Source organism: Pelophylax lessonae, assembly GCF_965119305.1.
Source record: "Pelophylax lessonae genome assembly, chromosome: 4".
Classification (NCBI taxonomy): domain Eukaryota; kingdom Metazoa; phylum Chordata; class Amphibia; order Anura; family Ranidae; genus Pelophylax; species Pelophylax lessonae.
Genome location: NC_138771.1, coordinates 261,106,467 through 261,130,363, shown reverse-complemented (window position 1 = coordinate 261,130,363; position 23,897 = coordinate 261,106,467). Strand labels below are relative to the sequence as shown.

At 44.2% G+C, this 23,897-nt stretch overlaps 1 protein-coding gene across 2 annotated transcripts in view; it reads right to left on the bottom strand.

The window, feature by feature from the left end:
• ZFC3H1 (zinc finger C3H1-type containing) overlaps window positions 1–17,178 on the bottom strand; it is a 198,484-nt gene extending 181,306 nt beyond the window's left edge. For both annotated transcript variants that reach the window (XM_082253106.1, XM_082253107.1), the window contains exons 1-2: window positions 16,681–17,178; window positions 11,806–12,204 (exon numbers count right to left, since the gene is read on the bottom strand). In XM_082253106.1, the coding sequence (XP_082109232.1) occupies window positions 11,806–12,204; window positions 16,681–17,056 (775 nt within the window). In that variant the 5' untranslated portion in view covers window positions 17,057–17,178. The remainder of the gene's footprint in view (window positions 1–11,805; window positions 12,205–16,680) is intronic.
• Window positions 17,179–23,897: the final 6,719 nt, after the last annotated feature.

Sequence of the window (23,897 nt, the reverse complement as noted above, 5' to 3'; positions counted from 1 at the left end):
ACATATGCCAATCATAATTTTGATCATGGTGACATAATTAATAACTTTGCAAAAAAAAAAAAAAAAAAGAGAATTTTTTTTTTAATAATTTTTTTTTTAATTATTTAATTGTGAATATTAATAGTAATGCCCTAAAATGTCTACATAAGGTAAGGTTCACGCTGCCAACTCTGGCTAGATGTTAATCCCACAGCTCCAGTAGATTCGGCACAGATCTAGAATATGTAGAGACACCTCTCTGAGTCTAAAATGGTGGTGTATGTATAGGCTAGTTGGAGTCATACCAAAATCCTCAGAAAAAGTCGGGCCAAAAATGGGCACCAGACGTGGGTAGGGGAAAACCTGATGTATGAACTCACCGAAAGCTTCTCTAACCCCAAAGACGTCAGGAAGCGTGATCACATACTTTTAGAATCATGGCCAATCTTACTGTATCTCTGTGAGGAACTGCACCATAAGGCTCAGCAAAAAGGAATTTAGTAAAGTTCTAATCTCCACTCCAAATAATAAGAAGTGAGATAAGGAACCTCCTTGAGCAGGTGAAAGTGACCTCTATTGGGACACATAGGTTAAGAGAATGTAGCGTGAAACTGTAGGAAAAAGTAGAACTGTGGCAGAAGTTTTATTCAGAAAGCTGTAATATAAGCAACCATTTGAAAGAACAATGTAAACGATTAATGCAATAAGTAGGAAGTTTTGAGCAAGGGAAATTTTTTTTTTATTAGTGGAAGTTGCAGAGTAATCAGTAGTTGAAAATTAAGTTGCCGAGTAACCAGCAGTGGAAAATTTATAAATAAATAAATAAAAATAAAAATGTAACAGTTCCAGTAAGGACAGGAATTCATAAATAAATAAATAGGAAAGTTCAAAAAGGTTATGGTGGCCATACAAAAGGGTACTGCTTATCAGTCCTGCATTATAAATAAAATGAAGTAATTAATTAGACCCAGATATGACTCCCAGTCTGATGGTTAAGACCCAGACAAGGGGGGGAGAGTTAGGCAAAGAGTCCACGTCCTACCCCAGCCATATTCCTAAGATAGGAGGGCAGAAATTGGGCAGCCATACATAACTAGGTATGAGTCATATCGGGTCACGCAAAAAGACTAGCACCCCTAAAAAGATACCATACACCTCTAGAATTTAAAAAGTTTGTTTTAAAAAGAGTACTGTCCTGATTTTTATTAAGACAGGGTCCTTAGATATTACTAATCATTTTGAGGCCTATGAAAACAGCCTTTCTGTGTTGTGCCTCAAGGATGTAATTTAAAAGTCGGCCCACACATAAAAAAAAAAATCCTTAACGCTGCTAGAGCTGCTATATATAATTTAAAAGGTACACAGCACCAAAGCCCACTGAATTTTTGCTGTACTGTACTCAAAAGTGCCTAACACCCTTCAATGGAGGAGCCTGAGTACAACTATCCAGAATTTAAAACCCTGTGCTTTGAGGCATCGGCCAGGTACATAAAAATAAGTTTGGCCAGGGACTACAAGTTGGGATGTTCACTGGAATGGTTGGCAAAAGAGAGCGACAATTTGCACTCCATCCAACAGACCAGTGAACCTAAGAAAGGCGTGAGCCTGTCACCAAAATTGTGGCAGAAACACACCTTTCTCCTCAACCTTAACACTAAAAAAAAAAATAATAATAATAAATAAATAAATAAAAAGGAGCAAGATTTTATACCGGATACCTCAAGGAGGACACCGGACACCCCACAAATAAGGAGGGGGGAGGCCATTTTAGGATTTCTTTCCAAGGGGACAGAGCCCAAGGTTCAAAGAATCTCCAGGGAGCATCCCCAAAGAGCCCAATTCACCCTTGGGGATGGAAATCCTCGCTATGCCAAATATCCTCAACAAAAGGGGGGACCCCACAAATAAATAGGGATTTGCCCTATCTTAGGGCTCCTCAAAACCCTCGGGAAGATGGAGACATTGAGGCCCAGACCCCTGCCAGAACCGAGCAAATGGTTCTGAGGGGGATCTGTCCCATCTGTCTGTACCCGAGAGACAAAGGCACCGCAGGAAGCGGAGCCAAATAAAAAAAAAAAAAAAAGCCAATAATTCTATTTCTGAAAAGATTTTTCAGCAGAGTAGATGCCAAGGTGGATCGGATGATCACTTGGTTCACTCAGGGCACTGTAGCCCGAACTAAAATAATTCCTCTTTAGGAACAAATCTTGTGGCCAGCCAAAGGCCACAAAATCCTTAAATGCCCAAATAGCAAGGGATCAGAGGGACACACTGAATGGATGCATAGGAGACAGAGGTTCTAACACCATTTTATCCCCAGGTCACAGTATTGAGGATCCTGAAAATCCCTGCCAGGGGGATCTTGGTTGTTAGATAATAACTACTCTCCTATTTTTCAGTGGTCACTTCATCCCTCTGACTCAAACAGGTCGCTCAAAGCGGGCACATTTCGAAAAATCGCCAATGGCGGTGATACAAGGAGGATCAAACCCTAATGACGTAATGAAGTCAAGAGATTAAAGGTCGTATTACGGTAACCAAGAAAAATCCTCAATGTCAGGTAGTTTTGTTGCCTACCATGAATTGCATTGATGCCCCAAAGGGGGGATATTATATTTTTTTTCCTCCCAAGTAGAAGGTAAATTCTAACAAAATAGTATATCACTGTTCAATTGTTCAATGTGTGGTATCCATGGTGATGAATACGTCCCCATGTTAATGGGCCCCAGAAGTCAGTCTCCCCTGGGAAAGGTTGCATATATAGTCTCACCATCCATGGTGGTCAGATAAAAGGCTGATCACACGATGGAATAAAAGGAGGACTCTGAGGAAGCTCAGGATACCAACCTCACATTGAAATACCAACTAAAAGTTATGGCTGAAAACTGTATGTATCATTTTCTCATGGAATCCATTTCCCTTTATAGGACTAAGAGACCCAGGAAGTAAGCAGGAAACCGAGAGTCTGATGTATCTGAGACACCCAAAGGGGGGTACAGTGTGAAGGACCCCGGGATACCCCTGATGGCCAGTCTACCAAGACAAACCCGTCAAGACAGCCAAAGGCAAAAGTGCCCGGAGAAATCCACATTCCACTGGCCAACAGATGATAACCCTTGGATCCACACCTCACTCGGAGTCACCATGCTTGTTTACTGAAGTCACTACACCTACTTGCAGGTGTCTACACCCCATTCAACTATTCCATACCTATCTACAAAGCTGTCAAAGTCCGATTTAAGCCCTATTTCTTCAAAAGTTCTGCCTTGGAAAAATGTTTCAAACGGCTACGGCAATTTTCACAATTTTTCCAAGAGGGGGGATTTGTTAAACTTTCAGTGCGAAATAGAAATACATTTTTATTATTACAGGTCAAGAATTGTGAACTTTGAGGCCTCCATTGACCTTGCTACATATTGAGTCAAAACTCTTTCAGTTTGAAACACACATTGCGTCCATTGTTTGACATGGTTTTGTTTGCCTGAACTTTGAGATGAGAAGCTGTGTCATCTGCCCCGAAAGGAAAATGTGTTTGACAAACTTTTAAATACAATACTCAGAAAGACAGATAAATAAATCGCTTATCACAGGTGGATCGGCCTTTGGGGGAAAAGGTTTACATAAGACATCCTTCCCCTGGTCTTGAAACACGAAAAACCAGAGAGGTCGTAAAACTTTATGTTCAGGCCATGACTCACACAATGGGCGAAACTCAATTTCAGGATAACACCTGTGTTCAACCATACACAATGCAAGTAAACTATTGTTTCCACCCTGAGAAGACAAACAAAACTGTCTGGACAAAGACGAGAATCTGTCATTTATTTACCTAAACACAAACAGGGGGATAAAGTTGTTGAAATCTACACGGAGTCACATAAACATTGTCACTTAGATTGATGAGAACTGCAAATCTCAAAATGAATTTCAGAAAATCATAAATTGATATCTCTGCCCCATCATATACAAAAGGTGTTTTGGAACTATGATGTTATGACAACCTCCTACTGAGAAGTACATTATATTCTATCATATAGTAGTGTCAAATGGTCAGAAATATTACCCATATTTTATCATCCAGTCCAAATCATAAATGTACTGTTGTTAACATAGTAATCCCTTAAATGGATAATACTCTAATTGGAAACAAACCATGTATAGAAAAAGTTACATATACAAGCTGTTGTGTATCAATATATATAACTGTATATGTATCTATACAATTCTTACTGCTACTAATTGAAGTCTTGGGTTAAAAAGTAAAGTCCAATATATATATTACATAAGATATATTAAATATTAGAATAGTGTTACCAAGATTAATCTTTATTCAGATACCTGGTGGATTAAATGGACGTCATAGATGAGAGCATGATTACATTTTATGTTTTTTTTTTATAATAGTCTTAAATGGAGAAATTTTTAATTAATTTTAATATACTGGTTAACCAAGAGGTGTCACCATATGACATCACCAGTTAATGAATAAGATGTTCCAACCAATAGGAATAATGTTCCTCCCACTGGGTTTGGCTTATGATAATTTTTACTGCCCTTTTGTTCAACACAAAATAAAAAGAAACCAGAGATGTAATAGGAGACACAACACAACACACATCATATCTTGACCAATATACATCACACTTACAACATACACACTACTAACAGCCATGCACAGACTCATCTACACAGACGACTCCATTTCAATCTGCCATGTATCTGAACCTTTGAGGGACGCCAGGCGAAACTCCTCCCTAATTGGCCACCATCTTGGAAATGCAGCCATCTTAAGGAACCTGGTAACTACTATTCTAAGCTAAGCGGCCATTTTAAATATGGTAATTATGCCTTGCTGTTATTTGATTATTATTCAATATTGTTTATGTACTTCCTTAAATGTTTTACTTTTCGTATTTAAAGGGTAACGAAAGTACAATCCCAGCCGTATAAACCATATGTAGATTTTTCTCTAAAGAGATGATTTTTGTTATTATAACATTTTTAATATCAGATTAAGCGCATTATTTGCGATTTTACGTCTTCCGTTTTGCATGGCTTATTCTCACTTCATCTGCAGTGGAATGACTTTCGGCCATGTGATTCGCAGACTATTGTGGTCTGATTATATAGAATATTAATTTATGGTTCATACTACACCTGGGAAAAACATAATCTTGCTTTATTTTACTTTCATCGTTTAGCTAAATATCACATTGCATTTATTGTTTTAAGTTGGTATTTTATGTAAGGTTATCTCTTTGTGTCACTCAAGTATGATCATTTATGGTGAAATTATGTCTTGCGAATAAATATTCTTATATATATATTCCCTACTGTAGACTGTTTCACTAAGATTGGTATATGCTTTTAAAAAGAAATTAACTGATATAAAAAAAAAAGAACTCGGGAAAATTACGTGGTATACTATGAGTGTCTGAACAAAATTGATTGGGTTTTGTTTTTAGTTATTAAATTATTTGCCGTAATCGGCTGGAGGCACTGCGTCATAAATTCTATTGATAGTTCAGACATCGCCTTTTAGAACTCTTGTAGAGTTTGCACAGTAATGTCCAAGTCAGGTTCTAGTGCCGAGGAAGACTCTGCATGCAGAAGCAGATGTTCCAGGTAACTCAGTACCGCAATCCCCTTCTGTCATAGGAAGGCGAGAACTGGGGCCAAAACCTTTGTCAACACCCGAGGAGCTGAGGCGAGACCAAAAAGATATTGCCCCTCGGGCATAACAAAACAAAGAAAAAACACTGATACCCGACATATATTGGAATATGAAGGTAAGCGTCCTTGAGATCGATAGAAGCCAAAATATCCCTTGATGAAGGAAAGCTACTATTGTGCGGATCGGATGAACCTTGCTTTCCTTTCTGGGAACTGTAAACAGATTTGAATAAAAACCTTGAAAACTTTCCGACTCTGGAACCAGAAAAATTACTCCTTGGGCTAACAGGTCCTGCACTGCCCCATAGAGGCCCTGTAGTCTCTCGTGAGACAGGCGTAACTTGGAAGGAAAGAACCTTGCCGGAGGCAAGGACTGAAACTCAATCTTGTAACCGAACCAACTCGTGGACCCACCTGTCCTGAATAAGCAAGGTCCACAAATCCGGAAAAAGGCGAAAATGTCCCCACGACCCCAGATGCGGGTAATGGCGCCCCTTCAGGCTGGGGAAGGCTTGTCTACAGAACCAGAAGTCACCGCTTTTGACTTACCATTTCAGGGTCTTGTGAACCCCCCCGCAAAGTTACGGGTGGATCTCAAACCCTTTTACTGGACGAAACACATCCAACGCTGGCAGATTAGCTGAAAGACCTCAGAAAGCAAGAACCACTCCCCTGGAAAAAAAACTGCTGGTTACTTAGAAAGTCTGCCTGCCAGTCGTCCACCCACGGGATAAAAATCCGCTGACAAGACATGGGAATGTGTGTCTCTACCCAAGACAGGATGTGGTTTATCTCCTTCTGCACTGATTGGCTCCTGGTTCCCCCCTGATGGTTGATATAAGCCACCAGAGCCACATTGTCAGACTGAATACAGACATGACACCTCTGTAGTCTGGCGTTGGTTTTTTGGATGACCAAACGGGCTGCTCAGACCTCCAAGATGTTGAAGGGTAAAACCTTTTCTACCTGAGAGACCACCTTCCCTGGATAGCGATTCCCTTCAGGACCACGCCCAAGCCCACAAGGCTGACGTCTGTGGTTACTACCTTCCAGGTCACAGGCAGAAAAGATTTCCCCTTGCTTAGGTTGCCGAGGACCAGCCACCAGGTGAGATCCGGTCTTACCCTTGGGGAAAGAAACATTGGGGAATCCAGAGCTCAGAGTCTTTTGTTCCAAGCAGACAAAATACTGTTCTGGAACAGTCTGGAGTGGAATTGCGAATAAGGGACTGCTTCGAATGAGGACACCATCTTGCCCAGCAGTCTCATGCACAGCCATATAGAGGGAAACATTTCCCCTTTTACCAATACCACCAGACCCCTCAGGGCAAGAACCTTTTCTGATGACAGAAAAATCTGTCAGAGCAGTATCGAGAATCAGACCCAAATATCCCAGAATCTGAACAGGTCTCAAGGCTGACTTTTCTAAGTTTACAACCCAACCCAGGTTTTCTAAGAACTGGACAGTCCGGGAAAAATCAAGTTTTATACCTGGTCCTGACCGATTTTTGATCAGCAGGTCATCTAGGTCAGTGGTCCTCAACTCCAGTCCTGAGGGCCCACTAACAGGCCAGATTTTAGGTATTACCTTGGGGAGATGCAGACTAGAATACTGCAATCACTGAGCAGCAAATTATATCACCTGGGATGTATTTCAGTTATCTTGCAAACCTGGCCTGTTAGTGAGCCCTGAGGACCAGGGTTGAGGACCACTTAAGACCTTAGAAGAGCCAACACCGGGGCCAAGATTTTTGTAAACACCCAGGGAGCTATGGCTAGAGCCACAAACTGAAAATGGGACTGCCCTACTGCAAAATGCAGAAACCTCTGATGGAGCCTGAAAATTGGTACATGGGGAGGTATGCATCCTCGATATCATTGGAGGCCAGAAAATCTCCTCTTCCTAGAGAGGCTACCACGGAGCAGATTGATTCCATGCAAAAAGACAGAATGGTCAGATACAGATTCAGAGCTTTGAGACCAGCTCCTGGAACAAGGCCTTCCTTTCTACTGGTCAAACAGGGACATTGGAACCTAGAAACCGAGGAGGAAACTCTCAAAACTTATCATGTAGCCCCGTGCCACTGTGGACAAGACCCACCTGTCCTGCATCCCTCCTGCCCACGTTTGAGAACTGTGGGAACATCACCCCCACCTGAACAAGTGGGAGCACCCCTTCATAAGGCATATTTGGAACCTGGTTTAACAGGCCTTTGGACCCAGGGTTTTTTCTGACCTTGACTTTGAGGTATTCCAAACCCTGATGGCTGAGGCCGTCGGAACTGCTTAGATGCTGATGCATTAGGTACCGTTTCACTTGGAGCTTTAAAAGATAGATGTTAAATCATTTTAAACTGGCAACAATGCGCTTTTTCCACCCAAAATATTCTGGATTTATCCAGATCGTCACCAAAGAAACGTTCCCATGGAAAGGAAAAGCTGTTAGCAGTTGTTACAAGGTAATTCTGCTGACCAATTCTTAAGCCATAGTACTCACGTGAACAGAAAGAAGAGCAACTCGGGAAATCTGTTAGATAGAATCCTTAAGGGCATGTATCGCAAAACACAAAGCTGGGGGGGGGGGGGGGAATTGAACTTTGCCAATTCTTCAGAAGATTCCTCCTGAATAGGCAACTTCTAGGTCACCCTTTTAAAACGATCCTTTAAAGGATTGACAAACCCCTATAGCCGCTATAATTGGTTGAACAGCAGAGCCAGTGACGGCAAAGGAAGCTTTAGAAAGGATTCCAACTTTTTATCTGCTGGATCCTTAAAAACCTGGGCATCAACCAGACAGGTTAAATTCTTGTTCACAGAAGAAATAGCAGCGTCTACAGAAGGCATACACCACTTTCTCTTGAATTTCTCCTCCATAGAGAATGTCTTTGGGAGGCATGAGGCATGAACAACCTGTCAGGATGATCCCAATCCTCAAACACCAGCTTTACCAGCAGGGGGTGTAAAGGAAAAGATTGGGGATTTTGCTGAGGGCGCAAAGAATCCAAAGAAAAAGGAGACTTCTGGCATTTCCAGAGGAGGTAATTTAAAACCAGTCCGAACCATTTCGGTGAGGCACTGAATCAGTAAACACAGAGTGAGATACTGAAAATGGTTCCTCAAGAGTCTGAACCCTCTGTAAAGGACTCCTCTTCCAAACCATCAACAGATACCTCCTGCACATCTTCTGCCCATTCTGGTTCAAAACCAGAGGTTTGCGCAAGACCCTGAGATCCTAAAAACTGGTGGATCCCTGCTGAGCCCGGGCACAGGAGAGTGGAATTTATCCCATTTTCTCCCCCTCTGTGAAAACAGAAGCAATCATCACGGCTATTTTACCTTCAAGGCTAGCCAAGGCATCCTTTGTAACATAAGTAAATGCAGAGGCAGCAACAATACCTGACAAGCCTAATGGCTCCGATTGGCCAGTTGCTTCAGGTCTCTCAGGGGAAGATAGCACAACAGGAGCAAGGATAACATTTCTTAATCTTGATGGTGGAACAGATTTTCCCTTCCCTGCTGCGCCCCCTCCAATTCTTTTTCTGGAAGAGATTGCTTTAATATAGGACCCAGAAAGAGGCTTTTGCACAATAAGGCAGACAGACCATGTGATCCAGCATGCGCAGTTCTCACAGAACACTACCCTTCTCCAGTGGTATTTACAGCCATGTCTAAGACCTGATAGACTCCCGTGCCCTCAGTCTTCCCTGCAATCTCCACCCCCCCCCCCACTTTAAAAAAAAAAAAAAAAAAAAAAACACTTCCCAGCCCCACCGCAGGATCCTTAAAAGACCCAAACTTCACCCATCATGGCAGGCTTTGTCAGTCATTAAACCTTTTTAATGGGGTCCACACCATTGGACCTGTAGAGCACCCTGCTGGTGGCAAACTCCTTGGGATAATAACCGGGGTTCTATTATCAGGGTCCAATACCCAGATGGGTCACATTACAGGCAAGACCTCAAAGCTTCTTGGCCAAGGCTCAGGTATCATCATTTTAGCGCTTAGCCATCTTCTTACCCAAAGCTAACAAGCCTAAAAAGCAGCCTCTCTCATGCAGAGTTCTGCGAGAATATACAGTAGGTCTACTTTAGGGCCCTCTGATTGCTTGGGGTTCTTAGAGCAGCGATCAATTGATGGCCCAACTACTCAATATCAGAAGGACAGACAGAGACAGAGAGACAGAGAGAGAGAGTTAAGGAGGATTTTCACCCTCAGATTCAAGCTCCCTCCTCTTCACCCAGAGAGCACTTTTTTTTTTTTTTTTTTTTTTAATATGTAAAAAGGTTGCCTTCCTCCCCATGCACGTCACTTGCATAGGCAAATGAAAGGCATTATTCCTACTGTGCCTCCTGGGATGTGCATGTCTCATAACTCAGGAGGCATAGCCCTTCATCCGATTTCGCCATACAAGAAGATGGCAGCAGAGAACCAAGCGGGGAAAGAATTCAGGTTCCCCTGGACAGGCGAGTATTTGAAATGGAGAAAAAAAAAAAGGGTAAGGAGAGTGGAGATTAGCTTTAAGCGGTCGATATGATACACTACTTAAATTTTAGATAATTTCTGCTCAATTGGCCAAAATTTGAGCCATGGATGATCTTTTGCCAGATTTACTTGGCACAGACTACAAAATAAAAAAAAAAAAAAAAACATGAGGGGGGGGGGGGGTTGCTGGGCATCTTGGAACCTTTGGTTGCCATCAGTGTTGGGGACAGAGATTACCTTTTGAGAGATCAATTGGCACATGCGCTATATTTCTCTACTTCTATTTGACTGCCCTGTATGCCTCATGCACCTGTGCTGTCCCACTGTTTATGGTTGCCATTGTTGCCTGTGTTCATTATGACAGGTTTTTACGTTCTTAAATTTGTTTTATTTGAACTGTTGAGGATTATCACCTTGTTTTTGAAAACAAATAAAAATTGCAAATTTAAAAAAAAAAAAAAAAAAAACCCATCAGCTGAGCAATAACAATATCCCATTCAATGTAGTCGGTTTTAGGATTTTCAGACAGTTGCGGGCACAGCAGTCAGAACACGATAGCTGTCAGGGAAAAATTCTTCATGTAGTCCTGCTATTTGACAAAATAAACCTATGCATGTTTGGCTAGCATTACTGAACGTATGATATGCTGTGTCCATTACAACAGCTGTAGATTACAGTGTACTTGGGAGAGACTGCAAATAGCATTAGTAACTCAATGACTGGTATTTTGTTTCTTAGAACACGCCATCTATATTTAAAAATTGATGCTTTTATTTTTGTAACACTATTAAAAGTATACCTTTATTTAAAATTTAAAAAAAATTTCCTTTGAGTGGGGAGGGAAGCAATACCTGCAAGGTCTAATGTGTCTGTGCCACATTATGGCACTTTTCCACTGCAAGTAACGGCTCAGCTCTACTCGGCCCTGCTTGGTTTTCCACTGCATGGTACGATGTTCGAACGGTTCGATACGGTTTGCTTTTCCACTAAAGTAAGTGGGTGGGATAACAATGATTCTCTGACCAATCAGTGACTAGTAGTGACAAGTCAAAGCTGCATGCAAAGGATTGTGGGATATGGTACAGGTACGGCCCTGTTGGAACCACAACTGATCTGGTACTGTTTAAGCGAGCCGTACCGTTCGGTTCCATGTAGTGGAAAAGCGCTGGCGTACCATACCGTACCATGCAGTGGAAAAGCACAAAAGCGAGCCGAACCGTTCGGTTCCATGCAGTGGAAAAGCGCCATTAGATATATTCCAGCTCTTTGTCTCTAGCTATAAAGTTACCACCGATCGTAAAAATAAAAGAAAACCCCAAATTTTGAATAGACAAACAGAATGAGAGGGTAATCTTCCCACTATGGAAGTTATTTTCTCTCACTTCCAGCTGTAGCTCTGGGACAGGGAGTGAAGGGAAATCTCCCCAACAAAATATAGGTAGGGGGGGAAAAAAAAAAGTATTTTTTTTTCTGCAAATTGCCATTACTATACTAGTTTCTCTTCCTTAGGAACTATGTAGAGGTGTAGAGGGGAGGAGCTCTGCAATCAAGTTTCCATGTCTACCCAAATTTATATCTAGTACAAAAAAGGGGATAACATTCACCCAGAGGAGGATTTCTATCACAGCCTTCTTCAGCACACTAAAAAACAAAACCTGTATTACCACTGTACCTTGTTCATGAGTCTCAGTGTCACTGATTACAGCTGAGCTGGATTCTTCCACAATACTTTCCTTCTCGGAAATCGGTTTTAATTTTTGCCTGAGAGGTTTAAGCTCAAAGGCCTGGAAAGTCTTCACTGGTGGTTTCTCCTCCACAGGTGCCTCCAGAATCACAGCATCACCAGTAGAAGTTTCTTCCTTAACTGGTTTCTCTACAGTGGTTTCCGTAACACGTTCATGTTCTTTACCCTGCTGTTCTTTGAGAGCTAACTTTTCATCCTTATTAATGGATTCCAGTTCAAGTTTTATCTGCTTATATTTTAAAAGCAGATCTTCAAAGCTCTCTTCACAGTTTTCATTTTTTGACGAATGACTAGATTTTCTAGGTGGAGATCGAACAACACTTTTAACTGAAGAGAGTGTCAAGGTGTAAACAAAAAGGTCATTTTGAAATTCATATATATTTTTTATTATTTATAAACATCTAAAAGGCTGCTGCTCCATTGCAAAAACACATATGCGATTTTGCCAAGTTTTGCACATCTGAAAAGAGAAAAATAAAAAAAAAAACACACACCAAAAACTCAACCACCGGTGCATTTTTGCCATGTTTCCATTGATTTCAATAAAAAGGTGCGGTTTTTTTTTGTTTTTTTTTTTGCACCAAACTTGCAGCAAGCAGGACTCTAAAAAACACAACTGACCTGCAAATGACTGGTGTGAAGAGTTCCATAGTATTTCAGGCTTGTTTCACAGCTAAGCATGTTGCTTTTGAGCATTTCTGCAGTGCTTTCCTTTTTTTTTTTTTAAACCACGATTTTGTCACAGTTTGCGTTTAATGCTTTTTTGGGAAAAAATTTGTTGTTGGGCAGATTTAAAAAAGCAAAAATCACAGCAAATTCGCCATTGAACCCTACTGAACCAAAAACAAAAAAAAAAAAAAAAAAAAAAACACTTGTATTTAAAAAGTCCCTGACACTTTCCAAAAATGCACTGATGTGAACGTAGGAAACCATGTTAACAAAAAAAAAAAAAAAACGTCCAGCGTTTCTGCAAAAGTAAAAAGCATTTAGAGAAAAAAAAAAAAAAAAAAAATTTGACCGTAAAAAACATTTTTCTGATGTTCATTGATGGACAGCGCCTGATCTTAACCATTGGGTTATACTGCCCTCTAACAGGAGTGCGACACTAGGCAGAGATGGGATTTTTATACTGATATATGAAGGTGCGTTAATAGAAAAGGTGATCAAATACAGACTATATAGTGAAACAAAGATTAGTCATAAATTGCTACAAAGCAAAAATAAAAAAAATATACACAAATAGGAGAGAAGTGTTGCAAAAACAATGCATTTTAAATTAAATCAAAAATGGTAAAAAAGGAATAAAGTGCTGAGTGAGGTGAAAAAAGTCCAAAGTAATCAGCCTCTTAAGCCCCGTACACACGTAGCGATTGTCGGCCGTCTTTTGTCCGGTGCTGTCCTGTCGGTTGAAAAGTGCAAAAGACTGCACACGAATTGTTGTCGGCCAACAACAGCCGACTGCAGAAGTGATGTCATGTGATGGTTAACTTTCCGTGTGTTTTTTCTTCTCTGAGCATGCCCAGTCTTGCTAATCTGCTGTTTGTCGGCCGAATTCTGTACTGACTGAGGAACAATCGGCCGTTCTGGTGTTGGCCAACAAAAATTTTAAAGCCTGCACACCCGATTCTGTTCGGCCGAAAAGTCGCAGTCGGTTGTTGGAAGCATCATACTAACAAACCGACAACCGGCCGATCAGACGGTGGCCGAATATTTAAGGCCAACAATCGCTACGTGTGTACGGGCCTTTAGAATGTGAAATCTTCAGGCAAGTCCATAGGATTTTAGACTGCAACCAGGATGAAGGCGATTCACTTATTTAACCTCTCGAGTGCTGCATGCAGATCCCCACAATAAGGTGGCTGCTTACCAGATACAGAGTATCAATGAGCTCATAGAAACAGCCTCGATAGTCAAGCTGTGGGATGTTCATCAATACAGCAAGTATCGCTCAGAACTGCAGGACCAAAAACACCACTCCAACGCCACGCCGTGATCCGGCAGTAGCTTCTAGCGTCAGCCACAGACTCTCCGCAATAACACCAGGAAAACCAGATGGAATGCAAATAGGAAACAAAGCAGCCGATTGTTTTAAATAAATGTTTAAAAAGGTAATGCACTAACGGTTGCACTTACATTTTGATGATGAAAACTTTGCTAAACACATTATTGTATGGATTGCTCGGCCGCCTGCAGTGCGGACCAAGCAGCTTGACGGTACAGCTGACAACCCTTTCCGAGGCCCATCCGTGAGTAGAAATAGTGAGTGACTTCCTAAAAGACTCTGTAGCTGCCAGGTACACCCTAATCACCCAGACCACATCCAAGGCATGCAAAGCAATTTTCCTTTGGAGGTTTTGACCTGGGACACAGGGAAGGCAACAAAAAGTCTTCATTCAAATTAAAAATCAGACAACCTTTGGAAGGAATCACGGACAGCGGACGAAGAACAACCTTATCTCTGAGAACCACCAAGTAGGGTGCACAAGATAACGCCGCCAATTCCGACACCCTGTGCAAAGAGGTGATAGCTGCCAAAAATGCCACCTTCTGGGACAGTGTAAGCAGGGAAATCTCCCAAAGATTCTCAAAAAGGAGGCTGAGAAGGACAGAGCACCAAATCGAGGTCCCAAGGCGGCAACAGAGACTGCACTGGAGGAGCCACGTGCCGAACTCCCTGAAAAAATAAAATAAAAGTTTAGGCACTAGGGAGTGTGTGGCCAAGGGTCGTTGGAAAAGGCCGTCAAAGTCAACACCTGGCCCTTAGATGGTACTCAAGGCCAATTTCTGTTCAACCCCCTGTTGAAGGAAGGTCAAGATCTGAGCCACCGAGAAGGAGCGAGGATGAACCTCAAAAGAGACTCAAACCACGCAATGTAGGTCTTCCACATACGATGGTAGATCTTCCTAAAAGTAGAAGTAGATTTCCTAGCTTTTAAACAGTGTTTGAATCATTGACTCCGATAAACCTCCATCCATCAGCACCTGGCGTTCAACAGCCAAGCCATCAAAGCAAACGACTGTAAAGAAGGATGGAACATTGGTCCTCGGGATAGCAGATCCTCCCTGGAGGGGAAACTTCCAAATTACATCAGCAACCTAAGCCCGGCGAGGCCAGTCCAGGGCTACCAAGATGACAGGAACCCCTTGTGCCTCGATCTGGCGTAGAAGTCTTGTCAGAAGCTTGAGAGGAAGCAAGGGGTAAATCAGACCCTGTGATCAGTGATAACAGATCCTCTTCCCCATAGCAGGGAAGGTGCTATGTTACACACAAGGTCCTGCTATCCCCTGGATCACTACATGACCCTGTGATCAGTTATGACAGATCCTCTTCCCCATAGCAGGGAAGGTGCTATGTTACACACAAGGTCCTGCTATCCCCTGGATCACTACATGACCCTGTGATCAGTTATGACAGATCCTCTATCCCATAGCAGGGAAGATGCTATGTTACACACAAGGTCCTGCTATCCCCTGGATCACTACATGACCCTGTGATCAGTTATGACAGGTACTCTTCCCCATAGCAGGGAAGGTGATATTTTACACACAAAGTCCTGCTATCCCCTGGATCACTATATGACCCTGTGATCAGTTATGACAGGTACTCTTCTCCATAGCAGGGAAGATGCTATGTTACACACAAGGTCCTGCTATCCCCTGGATCACTACATGACCCTGTGATCAGTTATGACAGATCCTCTTCCCCATAGCAGGGAAGGTGACATTTTACACACAAAGTCCTGCTATCCCCTGGATCACTATATGGCCCTGTGATCAGTTATGACAGATCCTCTTCCCCATAGCAGGGAAGGTGATATTTTACACACAAAGTCCTGCTATCCCCTGGATCACTATATGACCCTGTGATCAGTTATGACAGGTACTCGTCTCCATAGCAGGGAAGATGCTATGTTACACACAAGGTCCTGCTATCCCCTGGATCACTACATGACCCTGTGATCAGTTATGACAGATCCTCTTCCCCATAGCAGGGAAGGTGACATTTTACACACAAAGTCCTGCTATCCCCTGGATCACTATATGGCCCTGTGATCAGTTATGACAGATCCTCTTCCCCATAGCAGGGAAGGTGATATTTTACACACAAAGTCCTGCTATCCCCTGGATCACTATATGACCCTGTGATCAGTTATGACAGGTACTCTTCTCCATAGCAGGGAAGATGCTATGTTACACACAAGGTCCTGCTATCCCCTGGATCACTACATGACCCTGTGATCAGTTATGACAGATCCTCTTCCCCATAGCAGGGAAGGTGCTATGTTACACACAAGGTCCTGCTATCCCGTGGATCACTATATGACCCTGTGATCAGTTATGACAGATCCTCTTCCCCATAGCAGGGAAGGTGCTATGGTACACACAAGGTCCTGCTATCCCCTGGATCACTACATGACCCTGTGATCAGTTATGACAGATCCTCTTCCCCATAGCAGGGAAGGTGCTATGTTACACACAAGGTCCTGCTATCCCCTGGATCACTACATGACCCTGTGATCAGTGATAACAGATCCTCTTCCCCATAGCAGGGAAGGTGATATGTTACACACAAGGTCCTGCTATCCCCTTAGATCACTCCAGGATCTTGTGATCAGTTATGACAGATCCTCTTCCCCATAGCAGGGAAGGTGTTATGTCATATTTAGGCCTCTCTATGGCCCTGTAACACTATATGATACGTTATGTATCCACAGGAAGCTGATCCCCCCTCCCAGGTAGGTAGGCCAGGCCCGGTGGTAGGGCTGGTTCCCCAATCCCATTGCTGTACTTTAGGAAGGATACGTTTCCGGGGGGACGGTGCTCTCCAGCTGCCCGGTCTCGCTCCGCCCGGTTTGATCGCTCGCTCCCCCCAGTCCCGGTCCCAGAACCTTCCGCCTCTCCCCCGTGAACGGAATCGGCCCAGCGTGTCATAGCTGCGCTCCCAGAATGAGGGCCTGGAAGGCGGCTGCTGCTGCTGTTGAATTCGTGGTGGAGGCCGGTAGCCGTGCGGGGGTCTCTGCGGACGGGACCTGTAGGGGGGCCGCGGGGGCGCTCGGCTGCTGGGCCGGTGCCGGACATGCTGAGGGCTCTCTGGCCGGACGCTGTCGTCGCTCAGCTCGCCGTCCTCTAGCTCGCCTTCCTCCCGGGGAGAAGAAGGCCGAGCGGCCGTCACAGACATGGCTTTCGGTAGTCAGGGCCGCGGCGTACACCCAGAGTCCACCTCCAGTCTAATACTCCGCTTCTCCTTCCACTACGGGAACATGGACGAGCCAGGCCCTACTACATCAATCATCTCGCGAGAATTCCCCCAACGACTGACGTCACCGCGTTCAGAAATACAGCGCAGGAATCTACAGAAGTCACATGGCATTGGCACGGTGTCCTCCCTATTAAAGTGTATGAGGATTGTGTGATAAGCAGCTTCTATCAGTGCTGGGCAACAGTCTGCAAGTGTGGCCCTAAAAACATTAAAGAACCACACAGAACATTTATTGTAGTATTACAACAAAACCTGACAGCTTGGAGATGGCCAGAGAGTGCAGACATACTGCAGATAGAGAGTGCAGACGTGACAACAGACAGTCAAGGATTTCCAACGGTCAGAATGCATACGTCATAGGAGACGGTCAGAGACTGCAGACATCACAGGAGACGGTCAGAGACAGCGAGACGGTTAGAGACTGCAGACGTCACAGGAGATGGTCAGAGACAGCGAGACGGTTAGAGACTGCAGACGTCACAGGAGATGGTCAGAGACAGCGAGACGGTTAGAGACTGCAGACGTCACAGGAGATGGTCAGAGACGGTCAGAGACTGCAGACATCACAGGAGATGGTCAGAGACCGGGAGACGGTCAGAGACTGCAGACGTCACAGGAGATGGTCAGAGACCAGGAGATGGTCCATAACTGCAGACGTCACAGGAGATGGTCAGAGACCGGGAGACGGTCAGAGACTGCAGGCGTCACAGGAGATGGTCAGAGACAGGGAAACGGTTAGAGACTGCAGGGGTCATAGGAGATGGTCAGAGACCGGGAGATGGTCCGTAACTGCAGGCGTCACAGGAGATGGTCAGAGACAGGGAGACGGTTAGAGACTGCAGGGGTCATAGGAGATGGTCAGAGACCGGGAGATGGTCCGTAACTGCAGACATCACAGGAGATGGTCAGAGACTGGGAGACAGTCAGAGAATGCAGTGCAGACATCATAGGAGATGGTCAGTGACTGCAGACGTCACAGGAGATGGTCAGAGACTGCAGACATCATAGGAGATGGTCAGCGACTGCAGACGTCATAGGGGATGGTCAGAGGCTGAAGACAGTCAGAAATCACAGTTGTGATAGGAGACAGTCAGAGACTGCAGACATGATAAGAAATGGTCAAAGACTACAGAAGTCACAGGAGACAGTCAGGGACTGCAGATGTCACAGGAGACGGTCAGGGGCAGACGTCATAGGGGATGGTCAGAAACCGGGAGAAGGTCAGAGATTGCAGACGTCAGAGGCTGAAGAAAGTCAAAAATCGCAGATGTGATAGGAGACATTCAGAGACTGCAGACATGATAAGAAACGGTCAGAGACTGCAGATGTCACAGGAGACAGTCAGGGACTGCAGATGTCACAAGAGACGGTCAGAGAATACAGATGTCATGGAAGACGGTCAGAGACTGCAGAAGGCACAGGAGGCGATCAAAGACTGCAGATGTCACAGGAGACGATCGAAGACTGCAGACATCAAAGGAGACGATCAGAGACTGCAGAAGGCACAGGAGACGATCGAAGACTGCAGACATCAAAGGAGACGATCAGAGACTGCAGAAGGCACAGGAGGCGATCAAAGACTGCAGATGTCACAGGAGACGATCGAAGACTGCAGACATCAAAGGAGACGATCAGAGACTGCAGATGTCACAGGAGATGATCAGAGACTGCAGATGTCACAGGAGATGATCATAGAAGCTTTGTATTCTAATAAAAATTTTGAACAAAAAAGAAGCTTTGTATTCTATGAAGGAATATAAAGCTTCTTCTGATTGGCTGAGGTGGAAATTGTGATGCCACCTGGCCATCTCGCCACCTCTGCCAATCAGAGGACGTTTTGTAATTATTTATTTTTAGATTACAAAGCTTTGTGTTAATGGCTGAGCAGCACTCAAGTCTGACTCTATTTTGTCCTTGGAGTGGGAAGGAAAGCTCTCATCCAACAGTCAGAACACAGTGCTGTATACCAGACTTTTTCAGCCAGGGTGCCCAGGCACCCTGGGATGTCTTGCGGTTTCTTCAGGGGTGCCTTGGCAAAATGCCTAAAATTTGATAAAAAATTGTATACAAGCCAGCAGATGGATCAACCTTTCTTTTAGTTACACAAAGCCACGGGTTTTCATTATGCCCTATTATGACTTTCTATACACTGGCATCCTAACAACAAATTATGTCATCAGTTAAAGCGGAGTTCCGGCCACAGAAAAATAAATTTCCATGAACATACCCCCGGGACAGTCAGGGCTAGTGCATTCCACAATGGCTAGCCTCTGATCTGTCCCGGTTCGCACTTACCTGCAAGAAGAAATACTCACTTTTAAAATTTCTTCTCCAGCGTTGCCATCTCTGTTGTGGGCAGCTGAAGCTGGCGCGATCCTCTTCTGCGTCCTCTTCCGTGTCTTCTTCTCCCAGATGCGGTGCTGCATTCCTCCACAGCTTCTGGGCATGCCCAGAAGCTGTTTAGCAGGGAATGCGGCGTCGCACCGGAAGTGACGAGTGGGGCTGATGCAGGCGCATTGATTCCTGGGAGAGATGACGTTCAGCTCCCAGGAATCATTGCAAACCGGAAGTGACGGCACGGCCGCCGAGGGAGGAAGTGGAAGAAAGGTGAGTATTTCTTTCTACAATAACAAGGTAAGTAAAAAAAAAAAAAAACCTAACTATCCATTTCCTTTTCAGGTAAGGAAAAGCAAGCGGATGGCCACAAAATAGATTATGTTGATTTTGTGGCCGGAACTCCGCTTTAATAAGGAGGATGTCTGTTGCCTCCACATCATCCTTATTTTACCCTCCTGTGCCCCTCTCCCTCAGCACTGGGGTGACATTAGCTGACTGATGGAGAGAAATTGAGGGAGAAGAGAAACATTGGAATACTAGTCCGTACTAGCGTGCAAAAGTGTATTTGCTTTGGAAGAATAAATCACCTCCAAAAGGGGTCCTACATGTGAATGTTGCTGCATTATATAAAGCGATTTGAATAGTTTTTTTACAATTCAGAATGGGGTGCCTCAAGACTGCCTATAATTTTAATGGGATCGGTGAGATTGTCTATAATTTTAAAGGGTGCCTTGACTGAAAAAAGGTTGAGAAATGCCCCTTTCACACAGGCTTTCCGATAAGGTCGGATGCTCCATGCATCTTTATGGAGCGGCGGATGTCAGCAGTGACATCTCAGCTGACACCCGCTGCTATCTGATCTGATCCTGTCTGTAAAATCCAGACGGATGGAAATCCTATTTTCCATCCGTCTGGAAGATCGGATCGGATAGGGTCAGATGAAAACGGACAGGTGGTCCGTTTTCATCCGATCTCCCTTAGAGAAGAGCAGGGATCTGACAGGTCTGTCTCTGCACACAGAGCGGAGACGGGCCTGTCATCCGCCTGCTCAGCGGGGATCGGCGGATCGATCCCCACTGAGCAAAACGGAGTCCGCCGGGCAGAAAGCCCATGTCAAAAGGACCACTGCTGTATACTATATAAAGCTGAGGCTACATGCAGGTAATATAGCACACCTGGTAGTGCAATAAATAGTTCATTTGGACAAGCGCGTCCCAAACAGACTATATAGAGTGATATTAAACGTGGAGTTAGGCTTTAACCACTTAAGCCCCGGAAGATTTTACCCCCTTCCTGACCAGGGCCTATTTTGCGATTCGGCACTGCGTGACTTTAAGGGACAATTGCGCGGTCGTGCGACGCTGTACCTAAACTAATTTGACGTCCTTTTCTCCCCACAAACAGAGCTTTCTTTTGGTGGTATTTGATCACCTGTGCGATTTTTTGATCATGCGCTATAAACAAAAAAATAGCGTCAATTTTGCAAAAATAACAATATTTTTCACATTTTTTAATATGAAATTCCCCAAAAAAATGTAAAAATCAAAAATTTTTAACATTTTAGGCCAATTTGTTTTATGCTACATATTTTTGGTAAAAAAAAAAAATCGCAAAAAGCGTATTTTGATTGGTTTGCGCAAAAGTTATTGCGTTTACTAACAAAGGGAAAGATTTTTGTCATTTTTTTTTTTTTTTTTAAGGTGTAATGGCGGCGATCTGCGATTTTTTTTGCGGGACTGCGACATTGCGGCGGACAGATCGGACCCTTGACTGACATTTTTGACACTTTTGGGGTTACCAGTGACATTACTACAGTAATCAGTGCTATACATATGCACTGTTACTGTAAAATGACACTGGCAGTGAAGGGGTTAACTTTATTTGAGAGGGAGGGGTTGTGTGTGTCCCTAGGGGTGTGATTCTAACTGTGATTGGCTGTGGCTTGAGGTGTAGGAACAGTGATCGACGGTCCTACATAGTAGAACCGTATGATCACTGTTCCTACAAAGGGGAGAATGACAGGCGGCTTGTTTACATCAGCCGCCTGGCTTTCTCCCGCTCTAACGGACGATCGCGAGTGCCCGGTGGTCATCGGGTCCGCCGGGCACACGCGCGGGGGGGTCCGTGACCGAGCGGGAACGCGCCTCCGGCGGCGCGTGCTCGCTCCCCAGAGCCTCACAGGCTAGTGACGTACCCATACTTTGCCTGTGAGGGGCTGACCGCCGCAGTATATGTACTTGCGGCAGTCGGCAAGTGGTTAATCAGAGATCAGTAAAAAAAAGCTGTTATGGGAGAACAAAAAAGCAAATCATTTTGTTTATTCAATTAAAATAAAAATAGAAAACTTTCATAAACATAGTTCTAAACTCACAGTTTATCCAGAGGAAAGCAGTATAAACAATAAAGCACGATCCAATTTGCTTATGTGGGGGGAAAAAATCCATCCTGATCCCCCAGATATTACATGAATCAACAACCCCTGGTATTATTACCTATAAAATATTAGTATCCAGTTATACTTTGTACAATTAGAAATGCCTCTATCTCTTTTTTTTAGAACATGTTATGTTACACCTATATTCAGGGTGGAACGTGTAACATGTTCCAGCACCCCCTCCCCCATAGCCCCCCTTCCTTGTGACAGCGGGCGGCAGTTCTTCCGCTACAACATTTCAAATCGGTGCGGCTGTGTGGGGCTCCACTTGCAATCACATCATTCATTCACAGGGATCTGTGAATAAATAAACTACAAGCCCCATTTTCCACCATGATGGACAGGTTACAGTTCTCAAAGGACTACAAGTGCACAGATTATCATACTTATGGTCCATTCACTCTTCCTTCAGCTTTCTAACTGAAACCCCATAGGAAAGTACAGGCAGAAAGCTGGAAGGAGAGTGTGCAGGAGCCTGACATTGTACCCACAATCCACTGACCGTGGGTGCAACGCTTTGTAGGCTTTTTTCAGTTCTCCAATACCTTTTTTGTGAACTGGTGCCCAAAACTGAACTGCATATGCCAGATGAGGTCTTACTAATGATTTGTACAGGGGCAACATGTTATCTCTCTCTCTCTGGAGTCTATACCGCTTTTAAAACAAGAAACGCTAGCTTTAGAAACGCCCCCTAGAATGTATGATACAGTGGGGAAAACAATTATTTGATCCCCTGCAGATTTTGTAAGTTTGCCCACTTACACATGAAGGGTTTATAATTTTTATCTTACGTGTATTCTAAATGATTGAGACAGAATATCAACCAAAAATACAGAAAAAAATGCATGATACAAATGTTATAAATTGAGTTGCAGTTCAGTAAATAAAATAAGTATTTGATCCCCAAGCAAAACATGACTTAATATTTGGTGGAGAAATCCTTGTTGACAAGCACAGAGGTTAAATGTTTCTTGTAGTTGATGTGACAGACCCAGCCAGGACAGGGGCTTTTTGGGGGGGACTGCAGGATGGCCTCTTGCCTACTGACTATGGGCCCTGGCTTTTAAGGGAACACTACTCTTTGGGAGGTATGTGCCTGGGGGACCCTTGGAGTGGTCTTGTTTGGATTCAAGCCCATATCTCCTCAAATCACACAGACTCTGGGAACTGGAGGTTCCATAAACATATTTGGGGCCTCTATGCCTCAAACCAGCAATGACTGTCAATGTTAATGTAATAAGCTCAAACCACTGAGATCGCCTGCCATAATATGTTTATTTTAAGTAGGTCTCTCCCATAGTGTGCCTCCTAAGTGTCTTCTTCCCATTGCTAAAAGGATCCCCTATTGTTTCTGTCTGTCTTCTCATCTATGTGTGTTTATACTTATAATCAGTAGCGGCCGGTTCGTTAGGGGCGCAGGGGCGCCGCCCCCCCCCCCCCCCCCATCTATGCATCCGGCCCCCTAATCTGCATGCAGGGGCGCCGGACACATGGAGTTCAATGGGGATTTCTTTTTTTTGCATCACCTGATTAGAGCCAGAGGCTCTAATAGGGCGATGCAAAGGGTGGACCCGGGGCACAGAGCAGTGCGTCCGAGCCCACCCATTGTGTGACAATAGCGAATGAAAATTCACTATTGTCACACTGATCCTCCTCCTGGCCAATCAGGAAGCGCGTCCGATATGCGCTTCCTGATTGGGCGCAAGGCAAACCTCATGCCATTGGCCGAGGAGGAGGCGGGAGCTAAAGGACTGGAGGAGACGCGCCGCCGGGACCGAGGAGAAGCCGATCGCCGCCGCTGCTGCTCCAGGTAAGTAAGGGGGCACACACGCTGATCTCTGCATTGGGGGAATGTATGCTGGTCACTACATTGGGGGCACGCACGCTGATCTCTGCATTGGGGGCATGTATGCTGGTCACTACATTGGGGGCACGCACGCTGATCTCTGCATTGGGGGCATGTATGCTGGTCACTACATTGGGGACATG